General features: G+C 47.4%; 1 protein-coding gene across 1 annotated transcript in view; it reads left to right on the plus strand.

Annotated features, from left to right (window-relative positions):
* Positions 1–443: 443 nt before the first annotated feature.
* CLIP2 (CAP-GLY domain containing linker protein 2) overlaps positions 444–16,461 on the plus strand; it is a gene marked incomplete at its 3' end in the record, with an annotated part of 57,698 nt that continues 41,680 nt past the window's right edge. Inside the window, exon 1 of the mRNA XM_009869925.1 lies at positions 444–555. Within this exon, the coding sequence (XP_009868227.1) occupies positions 444–555 (112 nt within the window). The remainder of the gene's footprint in view (positions 556–16,461) is intronic.

Genomic DNA, 16,461 nt, shown 5'->3' on the forward strand with positions numbered 1-16,461 from the left:
GGCATGAACTGAGGCTTCCAAACTTAAAAACAGTCAACAATTTCAGTTGCTCAAATCCAAAACTGATTTTAAATTCTTGTTTGACGGTCCTAGGAGGTTTTGGCTTTGGCCCAGGTCTCCAGGGTTAAAGTGAGACTGTGAGATTGAGAAAAAGAATGTAATGTCAAGATGGGAGATGAAGGAAGTGATCACTCTGGGTTTGCGGGAGGAGAAATGAGAGATCCTGACTTTCCTCGGGCTCCGGGCAGGGAGCTGGGCACTGCTTTCTGGGAGCCTGTTCTGTGCTCTCCCAGCCATTCTCTTATGTGATTTCTCTGTGCTCTTCTTTCCCAGGTCTGTGAAAATGGAGGAGGAGGTCTGTCATCAAGCAGCCTGAATGGTGACAGCAGGCCAGCTCTTTGAGACACTGGCAATACGAGCCTGAGGTACTGGAGACAGCAAACATGCTGAAGCCAAGCGGACTTAAAATCCCCGGCAGGGCTGGGAAACACTCCAGCCCGGTGGGCCGGGCGTCGGGCACCGCTGCAGCTGCCGTTACCACAGGTTCAAAAGAAGGTAAGGACTTGATTTGGCAGGGTCATGAGCTAACCCAGGTGATTACCTGGCTTAAAGGCAAGGGCCTAGTGGTGCCAGTGTTCAGTAGGACGTGAAATTCCCCGTCTGTACATCAACATGGGTCAAACCAAGTGGAATGGAGTGAGTAAATGGCCTCCATCTCCAAACTAACGCACAAACCAGGCAGGTTGTGGAGTGGGAGGGAGACAGATGGATCAACTGGTGTTCCAGGCTGACACAGAGAGGTGCTGCCTCCTGTGTTGCCTTTATGCATGTGCATACCTGTGCAGACACTAACATTCAAAGAGCTGATAATAATTAGGTAGATGGGAACCTCACCCACGGCCTTCTTAAACAGTGTCCTATAGCCATGGCTTCTGACCTGTGATAATGCAAGAGTAAGAACCAGGCACTTAAGGTGACTAGTCCTGTGCTGATTACTTTAAATTACTGCTTTTGTTTGAACAGAGTCATTTGAAGCACTGGGATTTGAATAATGCCTTGTCCTAGCCATACGTGCACACGCTTTACTCTTCATTGATTAATATCCAATGTGTACATGTAATTAACACTTCAAAAGCATTTGAGATGTGTTTTGCTTAGGACTCATTTTTCTGGCTGCTTTGACTGCTGGGCTGGTTTTTTATGAAATATAATTCAGCAAAAATTCAAGACGCAAGTTTTATATGCAATGGTTTTCATTTCACTTCATCATAAAAAGACTGCTTTTTATTTTTGTTCTGTGAAAAAGCATGAGGATAATGTGTATCGTATCAATCCCTTGTACATTCAGTATATTACCAGCAACATTCTCAGAAAGCGCTACTTCTTGAGATCTGTCAACTTCTTGTCCCGTACTAATTCAAGCCACTGCCTGGTTACTTTGCTATATGTTTCAGTCCCAAAAATATACAGCATTTGGCAGAAGCATGAAAACCTTGTACCTGTCAAACAATATTGCTAGCACAGAGAATAATGTTGGACAAAATTTACTTTAGCATGCTCTGACAAATTAATCTGTGGTGATGCTCTTGCCAAAGTGAGGGTCAGCAGCCAATGCTATCTCTTGTTGGAGTAATGCAGAAGCATTAAACAAAAACCCCATCTCTCTGAAGTTTCTGTTACTCAGGGGTGTGTGTCCTTGTCCTTTGAACACCGTCCACAGAGAGGGTGGGTCAGGCACAACCTCTGCCCAGGATTTCCATGCAAAGCCCTTGCTTGCTGCTGAGCAACCCTGCCTCTGCGCTGTTATTACACATCAGGGGCTCTTATTTGCTTGTGGATTTCTTCGGCTGATTTCTTCTTTCAGTGGCTGACAGTGTATACATCATCTCTCCCACTCTTGTTAATTCTTTCCTTGAGTATTGTAAATTCCACAGTTTAAACTTGGGGTTGGTTTTTTTTGCACATGTGCAAGGTCTTGTTTGAGGGGCCGGTCACTGCACGAGATCAAGGGCTGAGTTCCAGGTGCTTTGGTGAAACACAGCATTGTAGGGAGTGGAGCAGCACTGCTCTTCCTTGGCTGAGGACTTGGCCCTAAATGTACAGATAAATGTTTGAATTGTATTTTCCTGTGTTTGAGTGGGTTTTAATAGTAGAAAGATTAATTTCTTTATAAGGTATCCAAATCAAAAATACTGAAGTCTCCTTATATCTGTTTGCAAATCAACAAAGGAAATTTGAGGATAAGGTTTATAGGCTTGGTTGTTTAGTTCGATGTTATCCCCCAGACACATTTCTATATTTCCTCCTTATTTCTCCTGGCGCCTAACTGTCATTGAGAAACAAATTTGAAAGACTCCAGTGGAGTGACTATTTAGCTGTGAATCTCTCAAAGTGCTTCATGCTGGATTTAACTGCAGTGTGATGTGGAGTTATTTTCGTTTGATTTTTATCACTTAAAGGAAACACAGCAACCAAAAATCAGGGAAAAGGTTTGAACCTTCCCCTTGAAGGCGTCGCACAGAGGCATCTCTCTCGGCAAACACCGCTGGCACGTGTGTTGCAGTATGAAAGAGTTACTCGGTGCTGATAGTCAGCGCTGGGGACTGACACAGCCTTTCAGCTGAACGCGCTGCTTGTTTGCTGGAGCTTCTTTGTGCCTTGTTCAGCTATAGCCGTCTGTCACTGGGATATATGGGCAGCAAAGCCGGCCCGGCGTGGGCAGAATCTGCACCAAACTGAGTTGGACCTTTGCCTGTGTAGTTCCAAAGTGAGTTTTATTCCCGGAGAAATATGTGCATGGAGAAGGGGAGAAGTCTCGGGATGATGGGTCAGTACTGTGCAGCCACTGGGCTCTGAACTGCGCTGCTGCTCTTCTGCTCTCGGGATGTTGCTGAGGGCTTTCCGGAGTCGTGGAGCTGCTGGAGCAATCACGGCACTGAGCCCTTCCTGCCTGGAAGGTGAGAACAGAGCACAACAGCTGGGGCTGTTGACCCAGCATCTGCTAGGTGGATAGCTGTGTCAGGGCTTTGTTGTCATCCGTAGCATCGTTTCCTTGCTCTGTGTCCTGCCCAGGAGTTACCCCTGTGTCTATGCATGACTGGTACCTGTTCTTCCTCCTGCAGATCTCTCCAAAGGCCCGGCCAGCCCCTCACTGCCTCCTGCTGCTCTCCGAGGGTCACCTGAAGCAGTGAGCAAAGTGTGCATCCCAAAATCCCATTGACTTGCCTACGTGCCCCTTTCTGAGAGCAGCTGTGGGGCCCAGCCACAGCACAGTCAGGCATGAGATTCAGCCTTTGATGGGGAAAAACTCCAAGAGAAACTATTGTTTTTTCTGTCAAAGTGGTTTAATTCTATTTCAGAGCCAAATGTCCACATCACTAAAAACCTAACCGCAGCAGGCACTGACGTAAGCTTTGAGGGTGCCTGCAGCCAAGGAATTTGGTGGTCGATGGCCGTGGATGCTGGATTTCATTACCTATCCTGGGATTAATCAGGTCTGGGCCACAGGAAGGTGACGGAGCTTTGCCTCATTCTCCCTCTTCTGCCTCACTAACCTCCATCACTCAGCCTCTGGCCTCTGAGCACGTCACTGCCGAGGCAGCGCTGACAACCCAGCTCTGTCAAGAAGAGGTAACTGTGCCAGCCTGAGGGCTGTTAGATCATGCAGTCAGCACCGGGTGCTTTCCCCAGTGTCACGGCATTGGAGCCTTTCTAACGTACAGAGAGACAGTGGCAGAGATGGAGAGGCTGACAACAATTTTCTTTTGTGTGGTTAATGTGGGTACTGCAAAGGGCTCTTTCTTCTTTTCTTCCCTCTCTGTCGCTGTGCAGGAAAGTTCCTTCATGTGCTCTGCTGGGTGTCTGCTGGGATGGAAGGATCCTCTAAAGATACCATGCTTTACATCAGGTCTGAAAAAGCTGCCCCAAGGAGGCTGTATGTGAGCCATTTGCGAAGCCCTGCAGAAATCATGAGCTCTGCTGTGTCTTTGAACGTTGGCACGAGCTCTGTGAGCTGTGTCTGTGCTCTGACAGTGCTTCCTGAGAGACTTATCAGGGTTTGTCTGACTCTAGGGGGGTCTGAGTGTACTGGGTTTTTCTGAACTCACCTGTTGCCTTGACATTTACCTATCTCTTGCCAGAAATGCCAAAGAGACTTCTCCATTTTCTTAGGCATTTGGTGAACTACCTGAGCTCTGCAACTTGATGGAAGAAACCCAGTGTGGTTTGGATTACAAAATACAGAGCTGTGCCATTGATGTCTGTGAATTTGCTACCTTGGGGGAAGACAGAAATCTCAAAAGCTTGACTTGTAGTTGCAGAAAAAGTCATAAATCTAATAAAGTGCAGAATCAAACTGTAATGATGTATGTACAGTGTGTTGGCTCTGAGCTGTCTCTTGGCTCTGGTAGCTTGGGGCTGGCTCAGAAAGACCCCGCACTGAGGTTCTGTCTTCCAGATGGGTGTCAGAAGAAGGTGTTTGTTCTCCAGTTGTGCCTGAGAGTTGTCAGAGAGCCATTAGATGCAAATTAATTTGGAAAAGCTTCACACTTTCTTCCTCCTACTTTCCCATAAGCTGATCAGTCTTGTCAGCAAAATTGCAAGTACTTTTCCTTTATCTTAGTCTGAAATGCACAGAGATGCTTTGATTTCTTCTTTCTCTTTTTCCCAGCACTCTCTTCACATTCTTCTGTAGAAATTCGAGTGTCTCTCATCCATCTCTCCTCTCTCTTCCTTTCCCAGGAAGTGGAGATATACCCTGTTAAACATTTTCTGTGTACTCTTGACAACTCACATCTTATGTAAGAGAGCAGAGGATCGGTGCAAATGTAAGATGCTGTGTGTGCCTGCATATAGAATTTCCCAAGACGTGACTGTAGGTATCTATAGAGACCAAATGTGATGCAGTCGTAGCACGTGTGACAGTCTGGCTCGGTATATCAGAGGTTTTGTTCCTGAAAACTTAATCAGCGCCTCTGCTTCTTACCAGCTTGTGGAATGTCCTCTTTGAACTTTTCCTGACTGGAGAGTTATTGTCTCTCCTACCTGAGCTGAAAGACCCAGGAGCTATGAGGTCTTTTGGTGGTGGTGTCCTGGGTTAGGTGCATTGGCTTGTGGTGGGTGGGAGCTTTTTTTTCTGAAGGAGAGATGAAATGGTCATTTCCACTGAAAGTCAACGTGAGACTGGAACCTGACATGGATTCTTGGAAAACATTAGCCTGGATGAGTGTTGTCTATGCTGACTATCCTCCCCTCCCTTCGCTCCCATAAAGCTGAAACAATGGAAAAAATAAGTTCTGTTGCTTTGTGGTAACTCTTTTCTTTAAAACCAGACTGAAAATCCATCTCTAGCTGTCTCAGGGGAGGCTTTCCCACAAATGCATTGGCTCGTTTCCCGTGCTTCAAGTAAAGGAAGTTACTGCTCTCAACCCCACGTGCAGGGGAGGTTTCTGTGTGAGAGGTGTGGGTCACTGCTCAAGGGCTCAGTGCAACGTACGGATTTCTTGTTACTCACAAAGCTCACACGTCTTGGTTTCTTTCCAACCCTCCTCCTGGAAAAGCCTGCGTTTTGCCTGGAGCTGCAAGATGGAGAGTGAGTGGAAGCTGTGATGAATGGGTCCACACAGCCCTCCCAGCTGGTGGAACAGGTGAAAGCTGCTGCGAAGGGAACTGTTCACATTTCAGAAGGGTTTTTGACTGCTCAGAGCAGCATCAGAGTAACTTGGTTAGAGGAGGAAGTCTTGCGTTTCATACCGCATTGTGCACTCAGATGGCTCCAGCGGTCATTTGCAGTTTACATTTTATGGTTCTTAAATGTCTTCTTCAATTAAGTAGTTCTGGCAAAAAGGGAAGGACAAAAAGAAAAATTATTATTTGAGGATGGAGCTGGGCAACACTGGGACTTTGTCGCTGGAGGCAAAAAACTCCAAACCTTTTACATTTTCTGTGACTTAAGTGCATCCAGTCTGAATGCAGCCTAGATCTTGAATTTTACAGATGGATCTTCTCTTTCTGAATGGTCAGGTGCAATTATCTGTGACCTGAACATCAGGTTCAGGCAGAGCTGAGCTATGTGTATCAAAACTGTTTTTCAGTGGGTGCCCGCTTTCATTGTTGAAAACTATACTTTGATCGCCAAACTATACAGCATTGCCAGGACCCTGGGAATGCATTCTTAGAAAAAGAACGTATACATACATTATTTTTGATGAAAAATAAATGCACGGAACTTTATATTTAGCATCATGTCCTCCTTTGCAAACACTGTATGATGCTTTTGTTCGCTAAAAATAAAAGCGAAGCGGACCGGAGCACTCGCTCACAGGGCCAATAAAGAGCACTAGATGACTGGTTCCATCGGGTAATTAAACCAAGTATGCTGTAATGAGGGTTTTCTGAGGCTGAGCCGTGACAGTTATTGGGCCAGTGAGTTGCCCTTGGCTCATCGGCTGAGGCTGGTTGTGTCCTGGGGGAAGGTCTCCGCTGTGTGGTGGGGCTGAGCTCCGCGGTGCTCAGGCAGCCGCTGGGACGGGTTTGCATTGGGTCAGGTGGATGATCGGAGCCGTCACTCCAGTTGAGACGTGATCAGTCACTCCCAGCCTTGGAGGATGAGGAGAAGAGGCAACAGAGGGTTGGACAGACTGGACTCCGTGGGTGACACCCCAGGACCCTCTTTGCAATTAAAGGGGGTTTCCTTTGAAAATCGCGTGGCCTAATCTTTTTATCAGGGTTGAATCTGGGGGTGGAGAAGAGAGTTAATTTTGTTTCCTAATTTGTTTTCTAGAAATGCAGTTTCCCTTTTAGGGCTGCTTCTGGTTTCAGAGACTCAGCAGTTGTATGTGATTCAGTCTCTTTGCATACGTCTGGGCCCCATCATTAACGAGCTGTACTTGGGTGAATTTGCTGGAGGAGACTCTCACCCCCACCTTAGCTCTGTAGGATTAATGCCTTGCTCTTACCTTGCCCAGTGGGAAATCTTCAGCCCTTGTCATTTCCATGCAGCAGGGTTAACAGCAACATCTTGGTAAATTAACTTGGAAATCAGTTGTTGGCTCCTCGCATTTTTCAGGATTTTGGTGGAGTAAATTGGCTGGATGCATAGCGGGAAGAAGTAATTTCTCTTGCCTCTAGGATTATTTTGCAGTAAAACAGAGGGAGGGAAGGTGTCCTTGATGGAGAATTCGTGCCTCGGTAATGAGAGGGAGCTTGGGTGGGTTTTTCTCGGGTAATCATTGATGGTTTGCTAGTGTCTTAACGCAGGCTTTTGTATAAAGCTACAGGGAAGAGTGCCGAGACTGTCTGGTTTTGTATCAGCCTATTAATTCTCATTCCCAAATAAATAGGAAAGACACTAAACTACTCCTTTGTCTGAAACAAAAGAAACGGGATTTTACTGTCCGGAGCAGCTGATTGACTGGCACAGACGTAGGGAGCTAGTTCTTGTCTGTTGGAAGGCTCTGTGGCTCTTGATTAGTATTAACTTGGGGTGTCGTGCGCTGGCAAACTGAGAGAAGAGACCCCACATGGTGGGGCCGGAGGCTGCTGTTATTTCTAGCAAACATTTGTTTTTGCTGTTTTGCTTCAGGCCTCATGGAGTGATCGGTGTTGTGAGCTCTCGTCTGAGCGCTGTCCTCGATGAAATCCTGCTGCAGGCGGGAATGGGTATTCCTCGAGTCACGTTTAGTGATTGTTGCTCGAAATACATCGTTATTGCTGTCTGTGAAGTTTGATTAGATTTTGACGTTATCTTAACGGTCTGTGTACACAGCATCTTCATCTCCCAGGGGAATAGAGAGGAGGAGGTGCAAACAAGCGTGTTTTAAGATCAAATTCCTCTGACTACTACAGTATTAGCAGATTATCTGTCAGTTGGTAGTAAGAGCTACAGTATCCACATACACACACAGAATCATCTGTTCAAGAAGTTATCAGCTATCTGAAAGAAAACAAGCGTGTGTGTCCAAGGGCTGCACAGGAAGAACTGCAAGTGAGAGTTGTTGGTTTGCTGATTTAGGATTGATGTGCAGCTCAAATGGAGAAGAGGGGCTGATGGTGAGCGCGGCTGAGGTGTGGGAACGGTGACAGCCACGCGAGGAGCTTTGCTGAGTGCCGTGGGGTGACTGAAGCGTGCTGCGTGTAGGTCACGGCACTCCGTACAAATCCACTCGCTCGTGGGCACTGATGCTCTCGTGAGACCCTGCACGGAGGCTTCTAATCCCCACCGTGTTTCCAGAAGCCAAATGTTTTCTGGCGTGGTTGTGGGCCAGCCATTTGGCTATTTGCATAGGGCTCATATTCAGCTCACACATTCTTTTCATGAGCTGCCATCTTGCAGTCTGAAATACATTTTATGCTGGGGTTTTGGAGGTGATGGTTCCCCCACCCCTTCTGGTTCCATTCTTGAAGAGGGGAAGGACCTTTGGCAGCATTCCTCACCCACGGAGAAGAGCGTTCCGAGCAATATAAAAGGGCATTGAATCCATCTTGATTTAATCAGCTTTACAGGTGACATCTAGGGACAACCGGGAGTCTGATTTTAATTGTCTTAATCATTAGATGCTCTTAGAAGGCTTTGACATAGTTAATCCTTAATATTCGGCGCACTCATTGTAGGAGGAGACGCGGGCACCCGCTGAAGGCGGATGGAGGTCAGACGCCCTCCTGCTCTCTCTGTCTGTGGCTCCTCGCAGAACAGCAGGGAAAGAAAATCTGCTTCCCACAGATGTTCAGCTTATGGTGGCTTGAATATAATGAACCCAATCCTATTCAGCTGGGCTGGTGTAAGGCTGCAGTAGCGTCAGCACACGTGCGGTTACACCCATTGGAGTGAGGATGTGGCTCCGGGGCAGAATCTGCTCCTGCACGTTCTGCCTTGAACAACTGAACTAATCCTGCAAGAGCAGATTAATCATTAGAGGCCTGAGCCAATATTCATTGAACTCAAAGGAAAGATTTCCTTTGGCATAGATGGATTTGCGATGAGAACCGATAGGATTGCAGGGGCATCGGGCTGTCACTACCTAGTATCGGTTGTTGGTGAGATTTAACCAGCACACCCTCGCCCTGCATGAGAGCACCCTCCCTGCAAGCAATTAAATAGGTGAATAGATCTCCACGAAAGCCTTAAAATACTGAGATTTTTCTCTCTTTTGGGTTCAGTAGGCTGTTTACTTATTTATAAAGTTCCTAGAAAGTAATATCCTCTTAAAATAAAGGAATTGGCTTTTATATGATGGTGAGGTCTGTAAGAAAACTCCATGTATATAAAACAATAGAAGTTGTCAAAATTGGACTGTCTGCAACTTCAGCAACTCCATTCAGAAGACATCTGATGGTCACTCTCCTACAAAATGTGCCAGTTTTGGCAGTTGTGTTTCCCAGCGCGGTAACTGGGTGCCCGGGGTGCTGCGTCTGGGTCGTGGGTGGCCGGAGGATGCAGCAGAGCGTGTTCCTCATATGGCCTTATTTACAGAATTCTCTGTGAGAACGGAATTATTTGTGCTTGGGGGTTTGAAATGGTTGCAGAGGAGGGCGGTGACAAATTTTGCCGTGAATACCTCTTAAAACCCAAACCTACACCGAGAATTCAGGAATTAATGTGACCTAGTGCACTGCCGGTGTCTTAATGTGCAGGGCAGCGTTGCGCAGGAGTGAACTGCTGCTGCAGGAGCATTCCCAAAATGCTTCCTCAATTCCTGCCAAGCACGAGCTGTAAGTCATCCTCACTTTCTGTCACGATAAGCCTGCTGTAAAACCTTTCTGCTCAAACACCCCGAATGCTTCACCGCCACCTGGGAAGCCTGGGGCAGTGAAGTAGGTCAGTATGACCCATGTTTTACACACGAGACAACTTGCAGAACTAGGTCTTGCCCTGTGTCATCTTGTGAGTCAGAGGTGAAAGTGGAACAGTTATCCTGGCCAGTGGGTTTTCCTGTTCTTTTGCCCTCCAAGTCCTGGCACCAGGAGCAGCAGCTTCCCTCCCTGTCGCTGCTTCCCGTGGTCCTTCCCATCGACTCAAGCATCTGTAAACATGAGTGTGTTTGTAATTTATTTGAGCATGTAGGGCATCTCAGTCCTGCACTTGGGCTGTGCTTGTCATATTTCACACTTAAACCTGCGCAGTTGTGTAGGATTTACATCCCTGAAGATGCCAGGAGGCTTTTGTGCTGCTGTATAATTTATTGCACAGTTAGTTATTGGAGAATATTACATTTGGAGTATTTGCTAAAAAAAAAATAAATAAAAAAGCCTGCTAGGAATTAGAAGAGCTCAATGCAGACCTTGAACAAAAAATTTCAGATGACGATGGTGTGATGTCAAGCCCTTAAAAAGGTCTTTAGGGTGTCACCCTCACTGATTGCCTGATGTCCCAGCTAGGTGTGTTCAGAGTGTAAAATACTAATACCTGATAATGGTCTGAAGAGGTTTGTAAAAGAGAGGGATGGTTCACAAGCTAGTCTTTCAAACCAGTAAGATATGCTGGGATTTGGAGCATACTGTGTGCTCAGGGGTAGTCGGGGTGCCTGATGGGACCATGCACTGAGATTTTTGTGTAGCTCAGCTGGTCTGCTCCCACAGCTCTGTCCGTGATCTCTCACTTCACACGACGGATTTCACCACCACCGCTTCTCACTTTGCCCACCATCGCCCGTGGAAAGGTATAATGTAACATTTCTGGTGATGGCTGAAACTTACAGCTGTTGAGTTTGAGATACCTGCTGTGGGTTTCTATGTTCATAGCTCAGATATTTTTTAGGGTCAGATCTGGATCACTGTCATGTTTTGTCTCGAGAAAAAAACAGAAAAAGGATTAGACATCTGCTGCAAGTAGGTGATTTGGATTTTCTGTAAATAGTGCCTGTTCATATACAGCTCATTGCCTTTTGAATTGGATACTTAGCTGTTTAAGCCAGATATTTGGACTAAAGTAGATGACTCAGTGTTAATCTGCTCTCAAATATCCTTTTTATTAGATTAGGCAAAAGAAAACCAGCCCAACAAACTCTGCATTCTGCGTGGCGTGGATGTGTGTACAATCAGCCTATTGTGTGACCTTCACGGGAGATGCGTAGCGTGGATGTATGGCTGCAAAAAGAAAGGGCTGAGGAAGTAATGAATCCAAGCTGTGTTTCAGCACGGGGCAGCCCTGGGGTCATGGGCAAGTTTGTTTGGCAATTAAGAGATGTTGGTCTTGTACTTCTCGGGCGACTCCCCTGGATCCTGGCCCCCGGAGCGTCCCTCTTTGAGGCAAGTCGGATGGATGATTCAAAGGGATGGCGTAATTGTTACGCTGTCATGTTGCTACTGAGAAGGGGAAAAACCTGCACACAAGACAAAGTGTGGTGCTTGCCTTTCTGCTGATATTGTCCCGGTAGTTCAATTAGAATCCTAGACTGGCCTGGGCTGGAAGGGACCTTAGAGATCATCGAGTCCAACCTCCCTGTCACGGGCAGGGACGCCACCTCTCAACTAGACCAGGCAACGCATGGGGACCGAGCGGGAATCGAACCCGCGACCTTGGTGTCGGTCATTGTTGTCGGCACCGCGCTCAAACTACTGAGCTAACCGGCCCCCTAATTAGCAGTTGCTTAATTCTGCTGTCTTCCAGAATAGCTGGTTACACCGAAAACAAGCCTCTCTTAGCGTGCTGATAAGGAGCTAACCTGACATCCTCCTTCATTATTACGTGTCAGATGTTAATTTCTTGTAGTTTTTTCCCTCCAGACTAGCTGCGGACAGGGCAGGAGAAAGTACCTTTCACGGCTACAGGCTGTGAGCTCTTGAAAAGAGCAATCGCTGTGAAGATTAGCCCAACCCCTGCCAGAGGGAAGCAGAACAAGGTAATATCAGAACCTCAGGAAATGTACCTAGGAAGTGTTTCTGAGGGTCTCTGCCACTGTATCAGGTAGAAATGAGAAGTTGCTGTCAGTCAGGAAAGAGTAGGGAAGATCTTACTGGTGTGGCCCATTGCTCCATGTCTAGCCCTTCGCATGAGGAAGACCTCCCAGGTGCCAGCAGAGCACTGACTGCCTGAGCTTGCAATTTCCAGCTGTGCAAATGCACCCTGGCTGGAATTAAAGGATGCTTTAAGCTTGAGCTGGGGGACACATGAGCCTTTGAAATGCTACTGGTCCTGAGCTGACAGAGCAGCAATAGCACAGGTATGAGCAGCAGGGCTCGTCAGCTGTCATGCCAGGCAAAATGCTGGGCTAGGGTAGAGCTAATCTGACCTGAGTGGGGTAACCAGGTCATCTGAGCGTTGGGAGGATGTAAGAGAGGGTTCCAGTGAACTGTAGCTGAAGTACTGTGCCCAAAGGCAGTCTATGCCAGAGTTGAACTAGGCTCTCTCCTGGTCATTTAACCTTCCTCTCCCCTGGGCTGTCAGAGGTACAGCCGCTTTGCTTGGGCATGGCTGCTCAGGTTATGTCCCGTGAGTAAATACGCTGAGTTACGCACACACAGCAACTTCTCCTGCATCACGTTCCCTCTGCAGGCTGTTGTTCTTGGACCTGCTGATCCCCTGGTTTGGCTCCAGTCTGATCATAAAGTAATAATTACTCTCTTCATGGACCAAGCCAGGCTGTTTTTTGGTACCTTCTGTTATACATTTTATTGGTGGTGAGCTAATTCCGTCATTTTGGAGCGAATAAATCGATGGCCTTTCAGTGTGCACCTACTTGAGCAATGTGCTGCTTGGCTCCTCATCTCTGTGTTAGTGCTGTAGCTGGTTAGGAACGTCACCAGAGTCCATCTGAGTGGGTTTTATGTGGAAATGATGCCTGAGCAAAAAACCTGCACTTTAAAGGGCTGTGAAATTTCAAAACCCTGTGGCTTGATTGCTTTTCTGGTGGAGAGAAAGCACTATGCTTTGCTTGGCTACTCTTTAAAATGTTTGGTACTCAAGATAAATTTTTCCGTTTCAGGTGGTGTCGGAGACTGCTCCTCTCAGTGCTAGTGCTCTGCCTGGGAAATCGTTTATAAATGTCTCATTAAAGACCTGTGTCTGCCTCCTTTTCTTTCTTTTTGTCATCGGATCAGCTCACTGAGAGCAGCTGTCTTCACTTCCGTAATAGCGGCCCCGAAACCCCGCTTGTGCCTTTACAAATTCCCACTGCCTGAGAAACCGCCGACAATTGCGCACATATGTACGTGCCAGGGTTTGCAGACATGGCGGGTTTAGGCTGAGCTCGTTCCCAAGCTTTTCTGGGCTACTTCGTAAAGAAAAAAAACTCTCAGAAGTCAGCTTTGTGCTAGATTTCTAAAGAAGCCAAACATATGGTGTGACTGCAGCGGTGCAAGCGGGGAGCCGGTGCTGGGCGTGAGCGCCTCCGGGTGAGTCGAGGGGAGGTGGTGGGACGCAGCGCTTGGGCTGCTCAAAGGGTGCTCGTCCTGTGGGGTGGAAGAGCCGCCTCTCTAAGTTTTATCTCCCACGGTGGGTGTTCTCGGGGCTTTCTCCTGGATTACCACCGTCCTGGGCAGCTTTCTAACACTTCTTTCTGTCCTGAAGTCCTTCAGTAGCTGGTCTGGGTGAGGTTAACCCAGTTGGAATATGGGGCTGGGGGAGATGGAACTTACTGAATCTTTAATGCTAAGGGTTTGTTTCACTGGAAAACTATATCTTTTAGTTAGAATAAACTGTGGTGAATAGAGTGACTGGTGCTTCGAAGTGGAATATTCTCTAGCTGAAGCAATTTTATTATTTATTTATGGGAGAATGAAGCCTGTATTATCCTGTAATACATACACCCAGGGTTACTTTAGCATAGTCCTAGTTTTTCAGATGTGTCTGTAACTTGTTTCTAAAGGTGAGGGGTGGCACAAGCTGGGGAGGGAGGCATGGGTGCTCTGCTCTTTTTGTCAAACGTGCAACACCCTTAAAATTGTGGGATTTTTGTTTTCATCGTTTCCTGGGTGCTGCTCCAGAGATGTGATAGATGGGCGCTGTTTTCACACTGGAAAGTGTTGAATAGCGTTTCGAAGCATGAATGCTGAAAGAGTATACTTACAGTTTTAAAAATAATAATTACGTAAAAATCAAGACTGTAATCTTGGGATGAATAGATCCATCTGTATGCTACAAGTTAATTACCCCTCAGTGAAAGAAAACTTGTGCTTTTTCTACTAGTCGCTTGCCTCTGTAGTGCCCTGTGCTGCCAAAACCTATCTGCTTTGCATAGTTTGTTGAATACCATTGCTTATTTGGAAAACTTAAAATCCTCACACATAAGAACTGTACCTTTGCTGCTTGTTCCTTTTAGGAATTATACTGGATCTGATCTAGCATAGCTGGTAAACCCCAGGGTCCCCCATCCCTCCTGTCTCCAGCGGGCACCGAGAATGCACGTCTCGCCTGTGGCAGAGCAGATTTCGTACCAGTCAGCCTCTTGAATGAGACCTTTATAAGAAAGCCTTTGTTCAGTACGTCTGTTTGAGGTTCAGTGCCCTTCCCAGCTGCCCTTGTGAAGACAAATATCTGCCTCAATGGGCATCCCCTTGCATTCAGTGCAGAGCAACTTTGCAGTGGTTTTCATTCAATTTTGCTTGCTCATTCATAATTCTCATTTGTTTTCTTACTGTCCTCTTTTCCTTCCTCCTCGTCGCAAGTTTCTTTTTAGATACGTCTCATCTCTTCAAAGGAACTAGAGCCAGTGGTGATGGAGTTGTACCAGATCTTTAATATCCACGCCATGGGGGTTATCCCAGGGAACAGCAGGGGCAATAGATTTCCAGGGTGCCAGATGCAAAGTTCATCTCTGTGCCAGATTACAGCCCCAACTTTTCAGCTTTGAACTTGCAGAGCTTTCAGTCGTTGTTTCCAAGTCAGCCATAAATCTCTTGGGCTGCTTCCTCCCACAATGTGCTGCCAGGCATTCAGCAATTGCCTGCAAAACATTGCTTTCACTCACAGTCACCTCTTCCCTCGCTGTTTCTGCCTTATCCTGCAGCTTGAAAAGGGCCGTGATAAATCTTGGAGAAAACAGCTGCTTCGCTACTATGCTCAATAATTTCAATTTGTGTACGGCAGGGCAGGCTGGCTTTCACTCGATTGCCAACAACGTCACGTTTATGTAATCCAAGCTGCTTTAAGAAGCTCCAATCCCCGTGTGGCAACCTAGAAATGACATCTGGTGAGGCCTCCCCGTCACTGAGTGCTGTGAAGGCAGCAGGCAGCCGGCCCTTCTCCCACGGGAGACCCCGTCCCCCCGCACGGGTGCTGCTGCTGGCACTGCGGGGTGAAGCCCTGGCTCCCCACCTGCACGAGCAGCAGCTCCTAGAGGTGCAGCACGTTGTGTCTCCTTGTCTCGTGCCTGGTAGACAGACCAGGTAGCGTAGAGGCTTTAGTCTTTGGCAACGGATGCTCTGGACTGTCCGTCTTCGTTCCCTTCTCTGGGGGGGAAAACTGATCAGCTCTGCTCCCCATCGATTAGTGAATTTCTGTAGTGTCGTGCTTGGAGATAAAATGCTATTGCAGACCCCGAGAGGCTTACGGTAGTTGCAGAGAAAAAGCAGCGGGTAAAGAAAACGCAGAGCAGGGAGGTGATAGGTACTTGGCTGTAAAGACAGCACGCTGCTGCTCTACACCTCCAGCTCGTAGTGGAGGGTGCTGGTCTGTTGAGTGGGAAGGTAGCGTCCACCACAACGGTTTGGTGCCCCGAGCACAAGCTGCAGCTCGAACAGGGCAGTGGCTGATGTCCTGGCTGAGAGCACATCCCACGTCAGCACCTGAGCAGTGAACCAAGCAGCGAGCCAGCCTGCTCTAGTACCTCTTAGGCTCTTACCTAATCCTTGTGGCAGTAAAAACTTACGTTACTCCTTTTAGCCGGTGCCCCCTTGGCCAGCAGTGGGGATTTTCAGCTGGTACAGTCTGTCTTAGCTTCGAATGGGCATCACGGCCCTCTGGTCACGGGACTGGCCTGAAGCCCTGCCCAGGCTAAGAGGGAGCAGAGCTGGTACCAAAGTTTTTTGGCTGGTTGGTTTGGTCACAGGGCTTCATGGTGAGAGATGCTCATGGGCTGCAAGGTGTGCTGCCCTGTCACAGGTTAGTGACATCTCTAGCATGGGCCAGTGAGATGAGGTGTCTTTGGGTCTTGTGACAGTGATGCTGCTGCCAGGCTGGTGCAGCTTTTCTTGCTGCCTAGTGAATCGAGAGCTTATTGATTGCCACAGAGAGAGGGCACAGCCTGGGAGTGGACTGCAGCATGCTGCATGTCGGGCTGTCTTGTGATCTGGTGGGATTTGAGGGTAAAAACCTCTGAAAATTAAAATGGAGAAGGAAAAAGACCTCTCCTAGGGGCACTGTGAAACTCTTTAGTAAATATCGTGTGTTCTCTCATGTCTCCCTCCCTTCCTGGCATGAGATGCTGCTCTGGTATACTTCTTTTTTCTTTCCTTCTTTCTTTCTTTCTTTCTTTTAAATCTAATTTGCCTCCATTTTATCAATTAACTGCCTGTCTCCTGATTCCC

This window comes from Apaloderma vittatum, unplaced genomic scaffold, assembly GCF_000703405.1.
Source record: "Apaloderma vittatum isolate BGI_N311 unplaced genomic scaffold, ASM70340v1 scaffold6145, whole genome shotgun sequence".
Taxonomy (NCBI): Eukaryota; Metazoa; Chordata; class Aves; order Trogoniformes; family Trogonidae; genus Apaloderma; species Apaloderma vittatum.